The sequence below is a fragment of the Haliaeetus leucocephalus genome, unplaced genomic scaffold, assembly GCF_000737465.1.
Source record: "Haliaeetus leucocephalus isolate CR32 unplaced genomic scaffold, Haliaeetus_leucocephalus-4.0 Scaffold218, whole genome shotgun sequence".
Lineage (NCBI taxonomy): Eukaryota > Metazoa > Chordata > Aves > Accipitriformes > Accipitridae > Haliaeetus > Haliaeetus leucocephalus.
The window spans coordinates 149,683-172,470 of NW_010972654.1; the positions used below are offsets into that span (position 1 = coordinate 149,683).

Below are 22,788 nucleotides of genomic sequence, written 5' to 3' on the forward strand. Positions count from 1 at the left end.
AGAAGAGAAAAGAGAAAAGAAAAGAGAGAAAAGAGAAAAGAAAAGAAGAGAAAAGAGAAAAGAAAAGAAGAGAAAAGAAAAGAAGAGAAAAGAGAAAAGAAAAGAAGAGAAAAGAGAAAAGAAAAGAGAAAAGAGAAGAGAAAAGAAAAGAGAAAAGAAAAGAAAAGAGAAAAGAAAAGAAAAGAGAAAAGAAAAGAAAAAAGCAGCTTCTATCTAAGAAGCAAATGTCTGGAAATAGAAATTATTGCTGCTAACACAGAAGAAAACCTAAGAGCTCAATACACTCATCTGCAGGGACAAGATAATCACTGTTCAACAATTCTGAATGAAATGACTTGTGAAACTTCAAGTCTGACAAGCACAGATTTTTAATTGACTTGTTTAATTGGGTGGCAGTTCATGTCTAAAAAATAGCTAATATATTCTTAAAAGTCAAGAAGCAGGCAAAAATAATTTGAGCAGCGGAGCTATCAGTCCATCCAATTTCAACAGGAAAAATATTCATAGATGAATATAATTAAAACAGAAATAAGTAGAAAAGATTAAAATGGAACAGGTGCAAAGAAGATTCATCTAATATCCTCCTTTGACAATATAAATAATTTTTGAAACAAAGGAACTGCATAGATTTATCTGAGACTTCAAAGATCAGTTTTGTGACCAACCTTGCTTAACATTTTTATTGCCAAATTTGACTCAGAAACCAGGAAGGTGTGAATAGAATTTCTGAACAGCAAAGACCAGAACACAGATTCACAGAGATGCAGAGTTGTCCAAGACCTCTGCAAATTATTTCATTCATCCCACTCCACTGAATGGGGGACAAGCATTGTCAAAATTCAAAATAGTTTGGAATATTATCCTGCAATGACAGGTTGATTTAAGGAGGATGAAAATAATTTAATTTAATAGTGCAGAATACAAGGTGATCTACTGCAGATCCGTAATTGTTTCTTAAACCATGATACATCAGCTAGAGACTATGAAGCTGGAGAAACCATCTGTATACAAGCTGACTCATGAACTTGGGTCTTCTGGTGGGTCGCAGATGCCAGAGACAAGTTCCATTTCCTTTTTATCCTGGACTTAGCTAACAACTTCCCTGGGTTTCTACTGACAGTGATCTAACTCCGAGTAGATCAGTCTATAAAGCTAAAATGGCCAAAAATCAACCCTACACATGGTAAAGAACGACCTGTGACCCGTATTAATTTACCAAACCAGATCAATATGAGGCCAGATGAGCACTAATGCAGGACAAGGTAGACAGTCGGAGGACAGGATTAGCTTAGGTAACACAAAGCTGCTGTCACAAGTCACTGCAGAATAGCCATAGGTCCCAGTACAGCATGATTACGAAAAAGGTGAGCGTGCTCTATGGACATGTAAGGAAAGGTAATTGACAATTAAGATTCAGGAAGAAAGAAGGAAAGAAAGAAAGAAAGAAACAAACAAACAAACAACAAACAATACCGCAGTAGAAAGAAATCTGTGAAACAGGATATCTCCTTTGCATCAAAGATGTGCCAGCAAGAATTCAGATAGGAACAGGTGAAAAGGAAAGCAGTAAGATGATTAAGAGAACAGTGGGTCCTTCCAAACATGAGGTGTCCAAGGGGACAGTGTCTTGTTTCTTTAGTTTAGTAAATGAAGTGACAGTATGATTGTCTATAAACAGACAGCTCCACGAGATCTCATGTAACTGGAGCACTGCCATGCATGGATATAAGCTCTTCAGAAAGGACAGGCAGGGAAGACAGCATGGGTGATGCCTCAACAGCACGCTGAACATAGGTCAGGACAATGCCTTTGGAGGGTAAGGGCTGGCCACATACTGGGCTGCTGGAGTGCAGCCAGCAGGTCCGGGGAAGCAATCCTTCCTCTCTATTCAGCACTTACAAGAGCGGTGTGCCCAGTTTGGGGCTCCCCAGTACAAGAATGCCACTAACAAACTGCAGCATGTCAAGTTGAAGACCATCAGAATGATTTAGGGGGCTGCAGGACATGACATTTGAAAAGAGTCTCAGAAGGCTGTGCTTGTTCAGCCTGGAAAAGAGAAGGCTCAGGAAAGTGGGATCTAATTCCTGTACTCAACTTCCTAGATGGAGGTTACAGAGCACAAGGTCAGGCTTCTCAGAGGTGCACAGCAAAAGGATGAGAGGCAACAGACATAAGTTGCACTAAAAGAAATTCTCATAAAACATATAGAAAAAAACCTCTTCACAGCAGAGATGGTCATACACTGGAAGAGACTGCCCAGAGTGACCTCAAAATCTCCATTTTTGGAAATTCAGAACTCAAGTGGACTGGGCCTGAACAACCTCATATAACTTCAAAGGTTGCCCTGTGTTGCATGGAGGACCAAGGCAGACGGCCTCCAGAGGCCTCATCTAGCCTGAATGGTTCCATGATTCAAATACATGGAGGGGAGAAGGAGTAGTTCCAATTAAGTTCAAGATCAAAATCTAATAAAAAGTTCCTCAGAACAGGTTTAGCCTGGCCCTAGACTCTGGAAGTTCAAAGAGTGTCTTTATATCAGAACAGCACAGTTATACAAGAGCATCCTAATGTCCAGGGAGAATAACAGTGACATGAAATTCAATAAGCTTTCAGGATTTGGTACGTTTATGGACAGGACTCTGCAGGGTGACTGTCCGCAACATGAATAGACTCCAACTTCAAAGGCGACCTCAACATGTCCCTCCTTCACAACAGCTTTCTTTGGAGGAAACAAATCACTACCTCCTTCCTGTTCTCACACTTCCCTTGCTCACCTACAGTGCTCAATCTTCTGTTTGTACCACTGTTTCTGTAGCATCCCTCCCAGCCAGCACTAGTTACCTGTGTCTCAAGCAGAGGGTGTGACAAGGGCACTGCTGCAAAGGTCTTGTATGCTTGCTTGACATTGATGGGGATCTCGTCAGGAGAAGGTGGTGAAGGTGGCTTTTGCTACAGGGTCAAAAACAGAAGGTAAAGATAACCACAGATGTTATAAAAAACTAAACACAGGGGAAACACAGCACAACTCTCAGCCTGCAAAGCCTGAGGAGTGGAATATGTAAGGGACAGCTCCTGCAGCCTTGGGCAGAAACACGAGCAGCATATTGTACACATGCTATATACAGCAGCACACATATCACGGCCCCATTTTATTTCTTGGATGGTGGAGGAATTATACTTCTGGTGATACAGATTCTCACTGACTTGACCAGAATTTTGTGACTGATCTCTTGGCCAAGGGGCCATACTGCTGTCACACTCCTTGAGGATTTCCACCCAGTTCAACTAGCACATGCCTACTATCAGTGGGCTTTTGGGGCTGGAATAGGACAGCTATACAGTTGACTCTGGCCCCTACTTAGGGCTGAACAAGCCACATTTAGTTTATTAGAAAATTAAAGATAAGCCCTGGCCTTATCAGGCATTTCTGACTAAAGGGGCCTTCTTCATGGGAAGGGATCTATTAGTCTCATTTGTTTTTTCCAGTGGCTATTGTACTTCTGTTTTTAAAGTGACCAGTGTGTTCTTCTACATACTTCAAGGCTAACGGTCACAGTCTCCTAATCCAAAGTGGCAACCCACTCAGGGATCTATAATCTGGAGAAGACCTGCCTTTGATCTCAAATTTTCCCTTCACAGAATGCCACTTACTCAGAAACATCTGATAAGGTCCAAGAGGACCCTCCTACTGCTTGTCACTTGTCTTTGCTGGTCTTTTCCTCGCCTATCTTCCCTGTGACCCCTCCTATCACATTCAAGGAGGAAGGAGAGTTGGGATGACCTGCTCAAAGCATCACAGAAATGAATGGGAGCAGGGTAGAAATGACACCACCACCTTCCTTCGTACTAGAAAGCAAATCCCCTTTAGCTGCTTCGTTCCTTCAATCCCTCTAGCTGCACTAACTCAGTTTCAGGTGTTTGTCATTTTTCTTTGTCCTGGACTGAGGATAAATTATGTTGTTTGATGATGTTCCCTTCTGCATAGGCTAAAGAACAGCACATCAAGATCAGAAGAGACTGTAAAATATGTGAATTTTGGCCAATTACATGGATTTTATATAGCTGTTTGTCTGCAAATCAGGTCTCTAATTTGGTATCATGTCATACAAACGTCAATAAAGAGAAGGGCTATATTGCAGGTATACAAGTCTTGCATTACGACAAAGACCAAAATACCTGAATCTTTCTTTCCCATCAACATACAGCCCAGGAAATATGAATCTTTCAAAAACAATCATTTTGCAAATCATAAAACTTATTATCAGCAAGATGGTATTGGCTCTTGCTCCAAGATACAAGACATTGATAGACAAAGGTTCTGAAAGATTTATGCCTCAACAGAATGCAACACCTCATAAATAAGGATCTAAAACTGTAACTTCTCTGGGGATTTCAGCCACAATACAGTTTCAACAATGCTAACTTCTTGAATGGGTAAGCGAAGACACAAGGCAGGCTGGTGAGGCTCATCTAGGTTGGAAAAATGAATGGGATGTGTTGACCGTCACACTACTTGTGAAGAGTATGGGTTCTTACCCAGGGCATCCAGACTGATGCATAAACAAGGCCAGCCTTAGCTAAGGCATGTGATCTTTAAACTACAAAATCACCACTGGGAGGGTGTGTTCAGCCTACCCACCAGAAAAAGTGGCACTATAGCAATCTAGGGCAGATAGACATAGCTTAGCACAAAGGAACTTCAGGCCACTTACAGAGTTCTGGATATTGAAGCATAGCTCAGGTTGCTGGAAGGGATTGGGGCTGTCCCCGTCCTCCGAATTATGCGAGGCAGCATTTTGTCGCACTCGGGAAAGAGGCTGAATGACGCCTGGCTTGGTCTGCTTGTGTCAATACCACACAACAGGGGGAAAGGCAGAGGAAGGGGCAGGGGAGAGAGAGAGAGGCGGGGGGAGAGAGGTGGGGAGAGAGAGAGAGAGAAGAGAAGAGAAATGAGCAGTTAGGGCAGCAAGAAGTCTCTGCCATGCAAGTGAATAAGACAAATCCATGCACCTTAGTGCAATTCCTCAGCTGTGCTGCTGACTCCAGCTACCAGACCAGGAGGGAGAGCTACTGAAGCAAACACCAAACAATGCCTCTGGTGCAAGTATTTTGGACAGGCAAAGAGATTCAGACAAGTCAGGGTCACGACGGGACCAATGGGTTACAGAGAAGGCCAGGACACAAGGGAGAATCTGCCATACAAGTAGTAGCTGCAAGGGTCAGACGGGTATGGCATGAGTGCGTCAAAGCTTGGAGAATGTAAGCATCATGAATGGAAGATGCAGGACGGAAACATGAGCCAGGAATGGGTACTGGCAAAAGCTGGGGATTAAAATGAACTGAGACCCAGATAGGGCTTCAATTAGAAATACAGACATAAGAGCAGAGACAAGAGTCTGAGATTTGACCTAGATGTCATTACTGTTGGAGGCTGTGTAAAACATCTAATACTAAAGAGAGTAGAAGCAGGAATCGAGTAAGCCAGCAAAAAGCACATGAGTGAAAGCTGCATGGGTAAACAGGAATAAAAGCTCCCAAACCACTTGCATCAAGTTTTCAATTTGACAATATTTAAGACTGAGTGCATTTGTACAAAATTAAGGTATAGTGGAGGACTGGAGAAGACAGAGTAAGAGCTAACCGTGAGACTTGCAGGGATGGAAGTGAGCACACACAGAAGGAAGAGGCAAGCTCTATGTGCTGGAGAATGCACAGGGACACTACAATGAGGTCTCGTGGCAGATGTACTTACTGATTTACTCTCATCCTGTGATGTAATGAAGTTAATGGAAGCCTGAAAACAGAAACACAGGTGTAAATTTGGAGTCCACACAGGAAGCCTTTAGTTTACCCTGCTCCATTCAAAAAGAAATAATAAAATCCCAACCCCAACCCCTCCCCTGCCCCGCTGCCCACACTGTACAGGGAAAAGCCCCCACATTCCGAACTAACCCCCGCCATACCTTCTTCTTCACGTGGGGAGCAGTCCAGAGCCCACCCACAAGAGCTTCTCCCAGTTCCTCTGCTATGTGAGGGGGCACTCACAACTCTCTCTGCACATCTCCGGGCACTGACCCCCACCCTCCCTGTCTCTGCTCCAGCTCAGCTGGCCCTGGCCCTTGTTTACAGCCCTGCCCCTTGCACTTGCTACTGAGCTTGAGCAAAGCCATCACAGCTTCTCTGCCAGGAAGCGTTCACAGATGCATCTCAGCAGTGGCTAGCAGGGAACAGCCTCTGGTGCCTTGGCCTGCCGCCCTGGGCGCTGCTCTCTGCAGCAAGCCCTCGGTGCGCACCAAGCCCAAGAGCCGGGGAACACAGAGCTGGAGGAAGGGGCGAAGAGCAGCGGTGCCGGGTGAGAGCAGCACAGAGCAGCAGCACACACTGCACACCAACAGGCACTTACAAAGCGGGTCTCCCTGCCTGACAGGTGAGCAGGCCGAGGGGCTGCAGGCGTCTGGAGAGGGGCAATGCCAGGGAGGATCATCGGGGGAGAGAACGGGAGAGAAAACGAAGAGACCGGGTTTTCTGTGTGAGAGGCTGAGACAAGCACGTTTCCCAGCACAGAGACTGCAGTTACCCAGAGCTGTCGATGCCCCCATGCAGCTCCTTGCTGCCTGTCACAGAGAAAGCCCCTCTGCCCTCCTTGCCACGCACTCACCAACCCACCACAAACACCTCCTTCATCCCCCCACCTGCTTCCTACCCCACCAGAAGCTTGCAGAACTCAAGGCCAGGCAAGACCATCATGATGCCAGCCTCAGGACAACGGATTCAACTTCCCTTAGTAATTCTGTGAGAGCTCTGAAATAAGCCAATAAATTCTGGCTGGACTACAAGATGTCAAAACAAAAGAATTTACATTAAAAATTGATGGTGGCAGAGAATTAGAGATGCAATTCCTTGGAATTTCTACTCCAGAGCACCAACCTGAAGATCAAGTCTCCTGAATCCCCAGAAAATGTACAAGCCACAAGGCTAGTGATTGCCCTGTGTCCTTCAGTATTATCTGTTGGACCTGTTCCATTCTATATAACCTTCATTGTCCAGAGGGAACTAAATCTACCAGATACAGCCTTACCTGACATGCAGGAGACTGCTGCAGAAGGCTCTGATCCAAAAAGTATTAAATCATGTAAATGTGACAGAAAGCTCATGTACAGAATATGCAGGGTTGAGAATGCCACTAGCAAGACTAATGGCTCAGCATTGTGACACCAAGGCATCTTCAAGAACAACTGCCAGAGTCACTAATTCGTAACAGCCATAGACCAAGTAAGGAAAGAAGGCTACCAAAAATGACACACAGACTAGCCCTCAGAAATGAAAGCAGTGAGCAAACCTGCTGAAGACCTTGAAAGGCTAAAATAAAGAACAAAATCATGAAATTGGCTATAGATGCTTTAAGAAATTAATAGAATCTCTCATGGCATACACACCTCTGAACAGAGAGATAAAAGAGAAAAACAAGAAAAAAGCTGTATATTCAATATGTTGCTCAAGCTACAGAGAATTCATGATACAAAACCCCGAAGCAATAGAATAGAATACAAATTACAGCAAGTGCTACATAACAGGGAATTTTAAGACATCCAACTTATAACTGGAAAGGCAAATGCCTGCATCTGCAAAAAATGCTGCTAGGGTGCTCTTAACTCCATAGAATGCATTAGTGAGACCTTGTTTATTCTTCTCGGAGCCCACGGAGGAGAGAGTGAACAGTTTCACCTGGAAAGCTTCCCCTGTCAGAGCCACGGGAATTGGTTAATGACAAACCATTAGACTCTGTATAGAAGAGCAGATGACATTATAGCCAGAGGGTTGGTAGTGGCAAGGACGTTGGCACTGAGCCTCCAATGCCAAAACACTGATAAAACCATCAGGGGTACTATGAAAGTTGCCTATGACAAATTGGAACAAGGGACATTCCATTCAAATAAAAGTTTAAAAAACAAAACCAAAACCAAACAAACAAAAAAACAAACAAAAAAACCCAGCACAAAGAGAGTAGCCAAGTATTGGAGCCAGCATCTAGAAAGATGTAGACTTTCCATCTCTAGATGTGTTCAAAATTTAACTGGACATGGTCTTGAGTAACCTGATCTAATTGGACCTGCTGTGAGTGTCGTCTTAAACCAGACCCTCCATCCTAAATCATTCTATGAGCAGCTACATGGCCACCCTTCGGGATGTGGGCTTCTTTTTCAACTGAGAGCTGAGGATCTTTAAAGACAGAGCAAATTAATATCTAGATCTCTTTCTATTGTAGAATGAGGAGTATTAGCCCCATCCCATTCCTTCTAGACAAAAAGAATCAAATTTAAAATAAAATTTGCACTTGTGGTAAAAGGAAAACTTACAAACAGCCCAAAATAAACCTCCAATCAGTATGCAATTGCTGTCAGAAAAGCAAGTAAGTAAACATATGCAGCTGGAACAGAAAGCATTGAAATAGTATTACTGTAACGAATAGTATCTTCTTCTAAATCTTATTGTCCCCCTGGTGGTCACTCCATTTCAAAGGATCCAAGACATAAGGGAGATGCAAGATAGGCCAAGGAAGCCTGAACTGTTGCTTACTACAGCTCCACTGTCCTATTTGCTGCTCCCAGCCACATGGTCCTCACCCTTCTCCTGCATCAGTGTTGTCACCTCAGCCCAAGATGATGCAATTCATCTCACTAAGGTGAACTAACCTAGCAAAAAAGCAGACAGTTTTTGTCCAGCTTAGCGAACTGAAATGACTCAGCTAAAGATTAGGTAAGTGCCAGAGCTAGTGGGACCAAATAGTTGGAGAGCAGTTGCACTCCAGAAGGAATGCAACAGACACGAAATGACTAAGGATAGAGTACAAAGTACAATTTTCAGTTCATTCCAGCCCCTTAATATAAAAAACAATAACATGTAATGACTGTGAAGAAAAAAATTAAAAAATCCATTTAAGAGAATTTAACTTCAAAAGGCTCAACTAACTTGTGAAACCTACTACCACAGGATGAAAAGTGAAATCAAAGACTTGGCAAGATTTAAAAGAAAAGATCAGAGTTGATATGAGAAATAAGAACTGCTAGTGAGAATAGGTAATGCTTACCAAAAAAAAAAAAAAAAAAAGTTACAAGAAATAAAGAAACTCCATTTCAGAGTGAAAGCTGGCCTCTAACCTTAGAGTTTTAGAAAATCATTGCCTAAGGGTAGGCTAACCTATAATTGTCTGCTGCAGGATCCTTCAATTTTCTTCAAACAGCTGATGTGGGTTGCCAGCAGTGTCACAAACAGAACTCAGGATCTGTCTAGGAGACTGAGTAGCACTGGTTTACAGACCTGAGATGATTCTCCAAATCCTGACTTCTCCACTTCTTCTGACGTACCAATTGCCAGAATTAAATAGTCTCTGTATAAGGCATTGGTGAGGCCATTCTCAAAAAAGACAACTACCATTTTGTAGTCACTCTAGGTACTCCCCTGATCATTACACTGCAAATTAAGTCACCCCTCAGAGCAATTATTTTCCACTTAGTTTATGACTAGCTAATTATACTCCTGGGTCTCTGAGATACTTTGAAAGAGAAGAGTTCCTTCCCTAGTTCTCTAACTGCCTCCTGTGATGGATACCCCTCCACCTCAAAAGTATCACTCTCAAGGATGGAAATCATACACGGCTTCCTCTGCCCTTCTGCCCTGGTGCCACCTTGCCCTGGAAGCATGCCTCCCTACCCTTCCCCATATTGCCTGTCCTGGGAGCAGTCTCACCTGCTGATTACTAGGAGAATAGGGGGCTTCATGCCTGGAATTTCCTGTCCCAGACTCGCCTGCAGGAGCCTGAAAGAGAGAAGACAAAGCTAGATAGTTACTGTACAGCAGCAACTTCCATGCCTCTCCCTTAGCAGTGAGACCAGGAGGCAAAGGAGACCACTGACATTCAGCCCAGGGCCAACTATGGGCCACCTCACTGTGAGAGAGCAGAGTTAGCATTGGGCCCAACAGCAGCTGCCACATGGTAGAAACTTGCAAAAAGCACTAGAAACAGCAAGGGAATGACATTAAACATTGGAACTGAGATCATATCCAAACACCCTGCAAGGCCAACTTACAAGCCTTCTGCCTTGTAAGACATCCCCAGGAATCCTCTCCCCCTAACTTCTCTTTAGCCCTCAACAGACTGGGCTACAGTCTAGGCAAACCTCCTGTTGTATAGACACTGAGCAAAAAAGAAGCCACTGCCAACTGAAAGGGGACAAGATTCATTACCAGCCAGCTACATCCATTGATGTTGGCCTACTAGTAAGACCTTTATGAGTAGTCCAGACCATAGGAATGACAGGGCTCTCACCCCTTCCACAGGAATACACGATCACCAGCGCTCAGGATGAGCCAGCCTACAGCCAGCCCCAACAGCTACAACAACAGAGTGCAGTCCCAATAATTACCTGCAGTCTGTCCACAGGATTAAGGAGCACGATTTAAAAAGCCTTGGGCAATGGTATTTCTACTGACCAAGCCAGGAGATGGGATCTGAAGTTCATATTGGAGCACAGAAAACATCTAACCCTTCTTAGCACTATAATGACAGACAATGCGGCAGCAGCAACCCATCTACTTCCATGCCTCCACTACAGAGTGTTCTTGCTCACCCTGCTTCTGGCTACTGCTATCCAAGTCTTCCTGTGTGCCAGCACATGCACCTTACCAATCCCCAGGGCAGGAGCTGTTCTACAATACTGTTTTTCAGGGACTTCAGCTCCCTAACCCAGCTGACACACGACTGCTCCAGTTCTGGTGTCAGCGCACAGGACGAGAACATGCAGACAGGGGGAACTGATCCCTTCTGACAGCAACGTAGAATTAGATTAGCTCCAGCTAACTGTGACACCCACCTCCAGACTGATGATAGCTGATCTGGCATAAAGTCTACCTTCAAAAAGGGTCAGTGCTCTGTGACCACTGCTTTTTTGATCTTTTTTGAACTCTCAAGCTGGATGTCTATAATGTCCAAACCACAGCCTTTGACTTTCAATATACCAAGAGGTTACAGATATTCAACTACATGCCTTGCTCTATTGCTTATCTGCCTGCACGTCTGTGAAAAACAAATTCTTACCAAGGACTAGGCTAAAAAACACCTAAGAGAACTACAGCTGAGTGTTGCTTTGTTTGTTTGCTTTTTCTTCTCTGCGCGTGGGCTGTTTGTTTGTGGTTGTTTTGCTTCTCTTGCTTTTCAGGCTTCCCAAAAGGCAGAGAAAGGAAGAAGGGGAGAGTGGTGTGGTGCTAATCTAGAACATAGTACGTTTGGGTCTAGTCCTTGCTCTGCCACAGGCTTCCCGTGCAGCAGTGAGAAAGTTAAATACGGATTTCCCAGAGCAGAAAGCAAAGTTCTCCCTTGAAATCTGAAAGTCTAGATATACTGTAACGTGTCACTTCAAGGAACAGCACGCTCCTGGGCTGTAGATTAACTGTCAGCTGCACTGCCTCTTAGTTTTCAGAGGTCTAAAAACAGTTGCGTTCGTTCAGGCCCAGATACATAAGTGTGACACCACTGCCATTCTTCTGCAAGCCCTGTCAACTCCCCACTCAGAACCACAGCAGACAGGGAACACTGCTGCTCCTAGCCTGATCCCTACCCACCCAGAGAGACACTGGGGAAGTCGCCTGACATCACTGCCTCCCCTCGAAGAGGGGCTCAGCAGCATGCACACTTGGCAATAACTGGGGTACATTAGTGGCTGGAAGACAACTCACTGACCGTCAGCGACTGACAGCCTCCGCACGCAACACTGGAGAAGCACATGTGTTAGGTGGGACGAGCCCCCGCCAGGCCTCGTGCTGCCTGGCATCTGGGGTCCAGGGCATGCGCAGGGGTTTAGTAGAGTGCAAGTGGCCTTAACTGCATGACTGCATGCCACACACAGCATGCGGTGGGACTGCTTGCCTTGGAGTAAAGGTTGGTCTTCAGCACTCCCTCCCTGCCATAGCCCAGGGGCGGGCCCCCCAGGCAAGCCTTGCCTGCTGCTTTCCCCCTGCGGTTAGCCACCACAAAGGGGTTCTCACTGAAGAGGATCGGCTGAGAGTCGATCATACACTCTTGCTCTGGCGTCTTTGGCATCTGGTCCTGGGACAAGGGGCAACCCGTGGGGTCCTGCTTGTCTAGCTGGGGCTTTTCTGCCCCGCTCGTGCACTTGTCAGGTGATGCATGGTCCTGAGGAAGGCCAGCTGCGCTTCCGATGATCGGGCCTGCAGCTGTTTCTGTGTATGAATCCCGGCTGTCCTGCACCACTGGCAGAGACAGCATAGCGCAGTCACCCTCCATTCTGGAGCTGGCCTTATTATACAGAACAAGCTGAGAGGAAAACAAAAGGATCAGAAAGAAATAAGGAGAACAGAGTAAAGGAGAGGATGGAGAAAATACAGAGCAGCTGTGGATTCTGAAGGACAGGGGAGAGAATTCCAATACTAATGCCCACACGACTATCCCCTCCCTCTCTTCTACTCTACCACCAAACTTGTAATCCCGAATGCTACTTCCAAGAGAGAACCTTGCTATCAGCACACAATACATACACCAAATAGTTGACAGGCACAGGTACACTCCCCGCACTTTTCCAGCTCTCATACACATCCAGTCTGCACTTCAGCAGCTCACCAGTAACACTGCTGCTCTCTAGCAAAACTGATTGCCAAAACCTACACAAGCACACATCGTCTCCCATCTCATTGCAGCACATCCTCAATTCAACTCTACCATCACATAGCCAAACATCAACTGTCTGACCCCAGCATACTTTCAAGCAATTCCAACGCTTTCATGCAGAATAACACCTCTCACCTCACTCCAATGCATTTCCATACAGATACACAGTTATCACCATATCATCTACCCCATGCATCTCCATCACACCTACATGGCCAAACACACTTTTATGGCCCCACTTCATCAAAATACACACCAACAAGTAACAAAGAGCTAACAGACCACAGATCCTTTTGAGTGCTCTTACTGAAGGCAGGACTGAAACAGAGCTTCAGTTCTGCCTAGGCTCAACTGTACCTATCCAAGATGAAGCACTGACCTTTCCTCTTTTAATACTATAAAAGAGAGTTTGTTACGCCAGCCAAAGCCTTCTTCAGGGAAGCAAAGATAATCAGAGAGCAATGATCAAATCTCCTTCTATCCAAGTGCCTGCCGGGGAGCAGAAAGACCTCTTCTGCTCAGAGCACATTCTCCAACTCCTGTGTCATGGCAGCATTCACAAAAATAGCTCTCAAGGGCTGGGTGGGCTGGTGACTACAATGGCAGCTGAGAGGCTCAGGAATTTCTGAGGCCCTCCCCTAGCCCCTCAACCCCAACCCAACCCAAAGCAGTGGCTGGCAGAGCCCTGGCTCATATCATATTTCTTCAGACAGTGAAGCCTGTGCTACGCTTAAAAATTTTGCTATTGTAGCTATGTGACTTTCCAACGTAAAAAAACCCTACCAAAAAAACCCCAAATTCCAACCTTCTTTTCCCAGAGTGCCATAAACTACACTAGAAGAGCTCTAGTGCACACAAAGTTATGCCAGGCAAAAAGTACTGTCAGGAACTTTATCTGTTCATTGGGGATGCTGTAACGAAAACACTGCCAGCAATCCACCACCGCCAAGTGGGTTTGTTGGTTCTACAGCCAGGCCCGTCCGACACCACTGCCGCTTTGCCTTGCCGAGCAGAAGAGCACAAACACTGACCAACCAGGGTTCCAGGTGAATCCCACCACCAAGGCCTACTTTGCTTTGCATGAAGGGAAAAAGTAAACACTTCTATGGCACTGTGACAATGGGCATCTCACCAAGACTGCGTGAAGTCTGATAGTCCATGGGGAGCCACAATCCCTATTTCGTTCATGGACATGACTGGAACTGAGCTTCATCTACCCCTCGTTTTAATCTCCAGCGCTTCTGCTGCAGCAGTGTATTCCAGTGCAGGATGCCTCCCTCCCTTTACTTCACAGCGGGCTATTTTTATCAGACAAGCAACAATTTCTATTTTGGGTAAGCAAAGATTTTGGCAATGCTGTGTGCTTTTCCCAGCCTTGCCTCTGTCACTCCCCAGTCTAGCAGACAGGACAATCGTGTTTTACCCTGCATCCTCCAAGGCAAATACAGAAGAAATGCATTTGCAGTTCTGATCCATGACTTCGCCCCAGACATGGAAAGAAATCTAATTTTAAGTCTAATGAACAAGTACAGAGAAAGAATCAATGGCTAGAAATTGAAGATAAATAAATTCAGACTAGAAAGTGCAGATTGTTAATTAACTAACCATGGTGACATGCTACTGAGAGATGTAAAATCTTCTCCATTTCTTATAGTCCAGAAAGCAAAACTAGACTTTAAATGTTTTGTTGTGGCTAGATGCAGTCATTCATGGGTATGGTTTCCAAGCCTGTACTATGCAGGAGACAGAGACTGTAATAGCTCTTTTATTACTGTGATGGCAGTATTCAGACACTGTAGTGCACTGGGTAGTCTGCAGACATCAAGTTACTGACAAGCTGGCACAGCCGGAGGGCATCACTGAGACGAGCATTCTCATGCAGGTTTCAACTGGAATTTTTCAGTTCGGGTTTTAAAAGTATACAAACAAAACAGGCTTGCATCTCATTAAGCCTTTGTTAAATCTTGCTCACAAAAGGACCAATATACAGCAATACTGATTAATCCAAGATACACAACCATCTGCCCCCTTCTTTAGGGGCAATTCTTGGGGAATCCTCATGACAAATTCCACCCACAATCTACAGCAGTCACGACAGAGGTCTGCACCTCCTCCTGTTCGACAGTGTGAAGAACAGCAAGGCCCTGCAACCCCCTTGCAGGGAGCTATACAACAAAAGATATGTAGACACTGTTTAGAGGAGAATGTACGTGGTGAGAAAGTTGGCCTAGAGACAGGAAGAGAAGGAAAAATACTATGGGAACTGGGAAATAGCATTAGTCCTCTTAATTCAGTCAGACTGTCTGGAGATAGACAACCTGTCAATTGAACCGCGTGCTTTACTGCTGGCCAGACTGACCTGTGTCTGAGTCTTCCAGGCAGTCACCAAATAGGCTCCTGAAAGAACGCCAGAACCTTGCTGTCCTCAAAGCCCATATCTCCCTGTACTCATGATCTAGGCAGACATATTTATTCAAACAGAGCAAAGACAGGGCTGGGCAAATGACAGCTGGAAAAAGATAAACATGGGCACCAATTGGCCCTTCCCCTGAAACAGGACATTTATAGATGCCGCCCATACAGCCCGGCATTCCAGCATGTTCAGCCCCACATTCCAGTGCCAGGCGTTCCTGGGCTGACATGGACTGCTCAGGCACAAGTTCCCAAATGCTGCTCTGCTCTGAACAACACTAGGGCTGTCCAGCAAAGAGCCAGCTGCTTGCGTGGGGCTGGCTCTCTCCTTGTTTCCAGCTACTAAGTTACACTAAGAGATGCTAAAAATACATTAAACCTTTTCCCGATAATACTTTTCTGTGTGAATAGCCAGGAGAGAAAACCCAAAAGCTGGGGAGTATGGGAAGGAACAAAATGAGACAAAGCTGGGCTCTAATCAGGGTGAAAGCAGAAGAGCAAGAGGGCCTGAAGCCAATGAGAGGATAGATGAATAGGAGAGGAGACCTGTCTGGATAGAATGAGATGGAGGCAGTAATGGTAAAAGAGATGATCCTGAAACAACAGAATGGGAATGCAGAATCTGATGATGACAGCAATGGGTGGTCTTGCTGCAATAGGAGGAAAGAAATGGACGTGAAGACTGAGGATGTTTGTGAAGGAGCAGGCAGAAACCCAGTGAAATAGGTACGATGCAGGGAAGATAAAACATGACCAAAGGAAGCAAAAGATGGAGAGGTGAGGCAAGATTTTAAACAACACAGGAGAGACGGATGACTTTGTAATCTGTGAAGTTTCTGAAATCTGGATTTTCTCTTGGCTGAGCCACCACTACATATCAGGGACTGAAATGCAGGTCATGGACAGGAGTATCCAAGGCCATATCAGGGCTAAGTCATGATATGCAATCACTGCCACTTTGCCTTTTGCAGTCCTAGATGGATCTTGACTTTCTTTTAATACTTTTGGTATCAGCACACTGCATCCCTCCTCCTAAACAACATCCCACAATAAATTTACACCTAAGCTATGCACACATTGTCAGGAAGAATCTTCCCCTCCCTCTTCTGCAGCTTTCAGTAGGGGCTTCCTTCCATGATAAATCCCCTGCACTCTCCCATTCACATGTATCCCTCTCTCCTCTTGGGCTGTTCTTTCTGCCTTGTTCAAGACACTTCCCTTTGCATCTTGGCAATTACACAGGCCACTTCCCTTTCCAAAATGGAAAGTGACCTGGCTCTCTGCTCTCCTCATTTTCTTATTCTAATCTTTCTTTTGTAGCTGCCTCCTGTTTCAGACAGTGTCAAAGTCTACCACAGTTCTGCTTCCCAGTTTTCCCCTGCAGAGAGCACTGTCATCCGTCTCATCAGGGCACAAGGAGAGGGCAGGTAACAGAACAACCACGGCTTCCCCCACGCAAGGACCCACATCTCAACAGCCCCTCACTTACAGTGCGATTGACTCTCTGTAAGCCACTGCTGGGCAAAGCAGCCAGGGTCCGATAGTCCAGTCTCAAAGGTTCACTGGTGATATTCTGGAGAGGGGCAAGGGGGGGAGCAAGAAAAACACAAACACCAGGAAGAGATCAGGCCAGAAGTCAACTAAATCAACTAGAAAGAGCAATTAAAAGGAAACCACCCCTAGTAATAACCAAGGCCTTATCTCCAAACTCTGCAGAAAATTCCCATTGCCTGGAAATGAACCTGGAATTGTTCCAAACACAACGACGGGCACCCATGACAGAGGCCAGGCTTGAGAAATACTGCAGAGAACAGGTCACTCTGGGCCCTTGGTCACCCACTGGTGCACAGATCCCCACCATTCTTCCTGCCCCCATGGGCACATGTCCACTCCCTTATAGGGGGAGAGGAGAATGTGACATACGTATCAGTTTTCTCCAAATAGCATCCAGAAAGGCTTCCAGTCTGGATTTGGAGACATTTGAGAGTGCAAATCTACAATTCCTGTACAGTATCTTTTCTCAACCTTAACTCACACTCATTATATAATTTCATTTGATTTTGCTTCCCATTTGCATGTCTGCCTTTCTAATTCAAGCCGTTGTTTTTAACCATTCCTTCCTCAATCACATTACAGATTTCTTCACTTCTGGTATCTTCTTACACTCAAAAGTCAAGTCTTTGGGGGTGGGGGAGTGGAGAACAGAAGTTACAGGGAATGAGCACTTTTAGAGGTATCACCAGCCTTCAAGTCCAGCTCAGCCCTTTTCTGCCACTCTCCAACCCTCCCACCATGCTCCTCACCTCTGCCTCCTCCTCAAGTTGCTGTGTGGCTGCCTCCCGCTCCCTACGCATCCACTCCTTCCATGAGACAGGACAGAGTCAGAGCAGCATCCAAGCAGCACAGGCAAAGAGAGAGGGAAAGACGTCAGCACCATGCTGTGCAGCAACTCCAAAGTGGGGACAAAGGAGCAGGAACAGCACTGGTGGCAGGAGAGGGCAAGCAGAAACCCAGCGCATAGGTTGGGCCCAGGGACAGAGGAGCTGGAATTCTGCATGAGTTCAGTTATCACCAGCAAAACAGACAGGAATGGACACCCCGTACAACACAGGCCAGGATGTCACCAAAGGAGGGGAAGAGAGCAGACATCTCTAAGATTCTCAGCAGGGTCAATCCTGGGGAAAAGTGAAATGAGCTAAAGCCCCCCCCCGCCCCAAGCACAAGGTACGCCATCACCAAGGGAAAGGAGAAGATTGCTTATTGTGAGAAGAGACATCTTGACAGAGCACAGACTGGAGAGGCTGGAAGGGAATGAAAAAACAAATCTACAGAGCACAGGCCTAGTTGTCACTAAGGAAAAAGACCTAAAAAAATCACGTGCTTGTTTATAGCATCACAGCCAAAAGACTATATATAGATACAGAAATTGTATAAGCATAAGGCAGAGCTTAAAATCAGCTGGTCAGCTCTCAGTCATTCAGCGCAGCACAGGAATATTGTAAGAGTGACCAGTGACTAATCTCATAAGCCCCAGCTATGGGCTTGCTTCCAAGCTGCAAGAGGAAGGTAGTAATATGTTACTTGTCTTAAAGAATTATTTCTGTGCATTTATACTTTTGTAACTTTTTGCCCAGCACCTATGCTGCAGAGTGAGGGCTGTGGACAAAAGCAGCATCGTTCTTGCATTCTATTGTGCATTGCAACCCTCCTGGCTGCTCCTCCCAAACAGTAGCAACCAGATGGTCCAGAAGTCCCAAGGCTAGAAGGATGGGAGGTGAAAGGCATCCGAGAAATACAGAGGGAGTTAACTGAAAATTCTGCTAAGCACCTAGGCCCTTCTCTTCAAAAGCTTCTGTGCATTACCACTAGTACATAATCAGTGTCCCACATCACACCCTTGGATCTCCAAACAATAATGAGCATCATGAGAAAAAACTAATGCTCCGGAGGATCACAAGACCCAAAGGGCTATTTACGGATATTTAAGCTAAAGTCTGTTCTGAATCTGGTTATGCTTATTTTGGACAAGTGTTATCTGTAAGGTGAGTGTTCAAGCTGATATTAAACTTGTATGTGATCCTCCTCTGAGGTCTTAAGTTGAAAAGAGACAAGAGCACCAGCCAGCCCAGACAGAGCTACAGAATGTTCAAAGTTCATCTCTGACAACATCTGGGGAGCCTGGAGAAGCTCTGGATTAAGATTAGAAAAATAAGTACAGCTCTAGAGTTGGGATAGAGAAATGCACTGTGAATCAGTCCATGGTGATTTGGAGTTACTAATACTGCTATTAGAAACTGAATTATCAAAGTACTGAACTTGAGAGATGTATGGAGTGAGGGCAACAGTGGTATCTGAAAACCTCTGCAGGACTAACTGTGAGCATAGCAAAGCCAAAATTCTTCCCATTTCTTCCATTCACAAGCTTACTGTAAGGAGGCACATTTGATCTCTGTCACTCTTGTGCAAAACCAAACATGAAACACTGAAGTATTAGAGGATGGTCCAAAAATGGTGACATGAATAGTATTACTGAGCATCTGGCACTGAGGTGGGAACTTCCTACGGCATTACAATGGCTACCATACAGTGCTGGCTCCATCACTGGTACAAATTTAATCATCAAAACCAGTATTAGAGACAGAATCCCAGTTTCAAGGTCACACTAAAAGGCAACAGCAGAAAAATGTGTCTTTGCGCATGGGTCTCAGGCCATGGATCCCAAGACGTCAGACAAGTCTGGAGCATTCATTGCTACCTCCTCCTAGTACCCTAATGGAAGGGGCACCAAAAAATATGAAATCCTTTAAAGGCACAGGCAATTCTGGAGGAGACTCTTGGTCTCTGCTGATCACCAGGCTACAGGCCTACTTCTCAGCTCTTCAGAGGTTGGGACAGACAACATTGTAATTATACTAAGCCACACTATAGCAAGAAAAAAGGCAGTATACAGGAATACATACCTTAGAAGTCCCTAAATACACGTCACTGCAACCTCAAAATATTGCTTTAAAAATCTATCAAAAATAAAACATCCAAGAAAGATGAGCCATGATTACTGTGTATTGTTCAGCCTCCAGGAAGAATAATGATATTTGTTATGAGATGCCCACTGTTGTTTTGAAATATTACTGATAGCTGAATGACTAGCTATTGCCAAGTTTTTTTTCTTTTATATTAACCATTTTAATAAAATTTCAAGTTCAAATTTTCCATAAAAAGCTATCATAATACCATCAGCACTTTTTGAAATGAGATATGGCCAAGGCTGCATCACCAATCATAAAGGTTTTTCTGTTTTTTTGACAAAGTCTCTGGAGTGTTTTAAAGTAATCTCAGCATAAATTTTGGAAAAGCCTTATCTACCTAAGACTGAGCTAATGCAACCTGCTCAGACAGAGTAGCATGGTTTTGGAGCCAGAATTGCTCTTCTTGGTTTATCCAGAGGTGTTAGAAATGCTGATAATGACTCATAGTACCTGAAGTCTCCTAGAGAATATTCAAATCCACATGCTACCAACATAAAACTGATAGGAATACCTTTTGCTGTAACAGTAACACTACAAAATCAGTTTTTCTGAAACCACAACAAACCACCCTCAGTTCCTTCCTAAGCAAGGAACAAGATATTTTATAGGAAAGACCTAAATCTGATCTAAATTGGCTCTGCTCTGAGCTGAACCAAGTGACCTGTAGAGGTCCCTTCCTACCTAAATTATTCATAGAATCACAGAATAGTTTGGGTTGGAAGGGACCTTTAAAGGTCATCTAGTCCAACCCCCCTGCAATGAGCAGGGACATCTTCAACTAATCAGGTTGAAGATTATTCTAGAAGGTCATTCCACTGGCAGAATTCCCATCTAAGTATAGATCTCAAACACCACCAGAACACCTTGCAGATACTTAGGACAGAAATCCCTTGTCTTATTCTTGCACATGCTGACACCGATCTAAGCTGTAGGCCAGCAAAGGTAAATCAAAGCTTCCAAAGGGAGTCTGCAACACACTGAACCCCTTTTGTCTCTCTACCCCAGTCTTTTGTAAAATTGTACCCTGCGTAGCCCATTGCAGTCACTGACAGAAGGCAGAGTAGGATTATACAAATATGAAATATATGTGTGTATTTAATGATTATATATATTGCACGCCTGGAAGGTCATACGGCCATTTTCTTGTTCATTTTCCTGTTCATGGACTGTAGTCTGTGCCATTGTCTATTCAAAACCTTGACTGTTTTTTTCCAAAACAAGTAAAATCTCAAGTGTTAGCTAAATTATAAAGCTCACCTCCATCCAGAATTGCCAATATAACTACAACCTTGTGGGGTAGCAAATGTAAAAAAACCTGAGTGATTACAACTACAGAAAGAACCTAGAGAAATATTAGGTATATCTAAACTGGAAGCCTGAAGAAACACCTGCAAAACGTACACATACTGCTCTGCCAGGAGAGCAGATTCCTAAGTGACAATACTGAAAAATTCAATTTTCTCTCATCTTCCAAAAGAATCTGACTGAATAAATTAGTTTTAAGTGGGATAACTAGAAAACCCAAGTCCCCGAGGGGCTTGACTCTGCTAATCTATTTCTGTGAAAGGCTGAAATAGTGGGCAGAAATACAAAATTCTCATAATGAATAAGAAAAATGATAATGTAAACTGAAGAGCACAAACTCGTGATTGATTAACAGTGCCACTTCTTCAATTCGGGGCAATTTTGAGCTGTGCATTCTCATCTTTGCTCATAAAAGCTCTGTCAGGGCATGGAGTGCTGTACCGAGAGAACTGTGGGACTTCCAAGCTCATATGCCATTTTTCTCAAAGTTGCAGCTTGGCCAGAATGTACCAGCAAGTAACAAAGATGAACTTTGCAAATAACAGAAGAGTACCGCCAAAGAGGTACATTGGAAGATATGGCAAAGCCAAAAAGCAGCTAGAATAACTGAGCGGTGCACTATGAAGAGAGAAGGCCCAAAGCCCCCCATGGCATTAACAATAGGATAGAGATAATCTGTGGCATTTTCCTTAGGGCTCACAGGCTTGGCAGAACCACTGTCAGAACAGATTCTGCTACGTGAAAAATCTCTCACCACCTTCTCCATTTCTTCTCTCTCCCACTGAGTTGCTTCTCTCACCATTTCCATCTCCTAGGAGAGACCAAAGTTAGAGCCGCTTCACCCAGTGCTCTCTCCTCACTCGGAGCACCTGTAACCTCATGAATGTTTCAGAGTCCCGTCCTAGTGTGTTCCTGATGAAAGTGCTGGGACCTGCTCATCCCATAAAAAGGAAGTACACTACCCATTATGTTGCAGACTCCATGCACCAAGGGAGACACTAGAGTTTTTCATAAATTTTTTCCACTGCCTAACATTCTCCCAGTTGTAGCCAGAATACCCACCTTCTGTAGGATCTCCAGTTCTTCAGGGCTTAAATCCCGATCAATGGAAGAGATACTTTCCAGGCTATTCTTGCGTCCGATACCAGCAGCAAAAGGGTTTGCAATAATTCCTGGGGACATCTACAAAGCAAAAAGGCAAAAAACATGGTGGAAGCGCTCAGCATGCCATACAAAAAAATTCCATATCCTGGGCTCACAGATGCAGAGTACCAAGACCATCCTAATTAAGTCAGAACTCTTTCACAACTTGAAACATTATTTCAGCTGTCAATTACTCAAGGAACTTCAGGTATAAGAAAGATGAATTTAAATTGAAACAGGTACAGAAAGGGGATAAAGTGACCAGGGATTAGGTACATATTCTAGTGGAGAATAAAAAAAGCTTACTTAGTAAGCCTTGAAAAAAGAAAACCTAGAAAGCACAGGATCGCTATGGGTAGGTGTTACCCTGTGGGGAAAGGCAAACACCAATAAACAGACAGGCAATTTACTTTAAATATAACATTGGCACAAGAAAAAATAGGCGTAAGTAGCCTGGAGAAAATTAGCTTGAAAACGACATTTCTAACCAGTGCAGTGATATTGTGAAACAGTTCTGCAATCAGCAGGAGAGAGACAGTCTTTAGAGACTATTGCTTTTATAAACTGCCAACCACCTGCAGTTCATATAGCAGGAGACCAGACTTTGAAATCTGGGACTTCAAAAACAAAACCAACAAAAAACCCCAAACCCCACAACAAAAAAAACAACTACAGCAAAAGGTTGGAAAAATCCAGCAATCTTCTAAGAAGAAAGAAGTG

At 44.5% G+C, this 22,788-nt stretch overlaps 1 protein-coding gene across 1 annotated transcript in view; it reads right to left on the reverse strand.

Moving 5' to 3' along the window:
• SCRIB (scribbled planar cell polarity protein) overlaps nt 1–22,788 on the reverse strand; it is a 120,042-nt gene that overhangs the window by 24,704 nt on the left and 72,550 nt on the right. Inside the window, exons 26-33 of the mRNA XM_010566785.1 lie at nt 21,988–22,107; nt 21,680–21,736; nt 16,584–16,667; nt 9,748–9,816; nt 6,404–6,454; nt 5,753–5,794; nt 4,713–4,841; nt 2,842–2,949 (exon numbers count right to left, since the gene is read on the reverse strand). Coding sequence (XP_010565087.1) covers nt 2,842–2,949; nt 4,713–4,841; nt 5,753–5,794; nt 6,404–6,454; nt 9,748–9,816; nt 16,584–16,667; nt 21,680–21,736; nt 21,988–22,107 — 660 coding nt within the window. The remainder of the gene's footprint in view (nt 1–2,841; nt 2,950–4,712; nt 4,842–5,752; nt 5,795–6,403; nt 6,455–9,747; nt 9,817–16,583; nt 16,668–21,679; nt 21,737–21,987; nt 22,108–22,788) is intronic.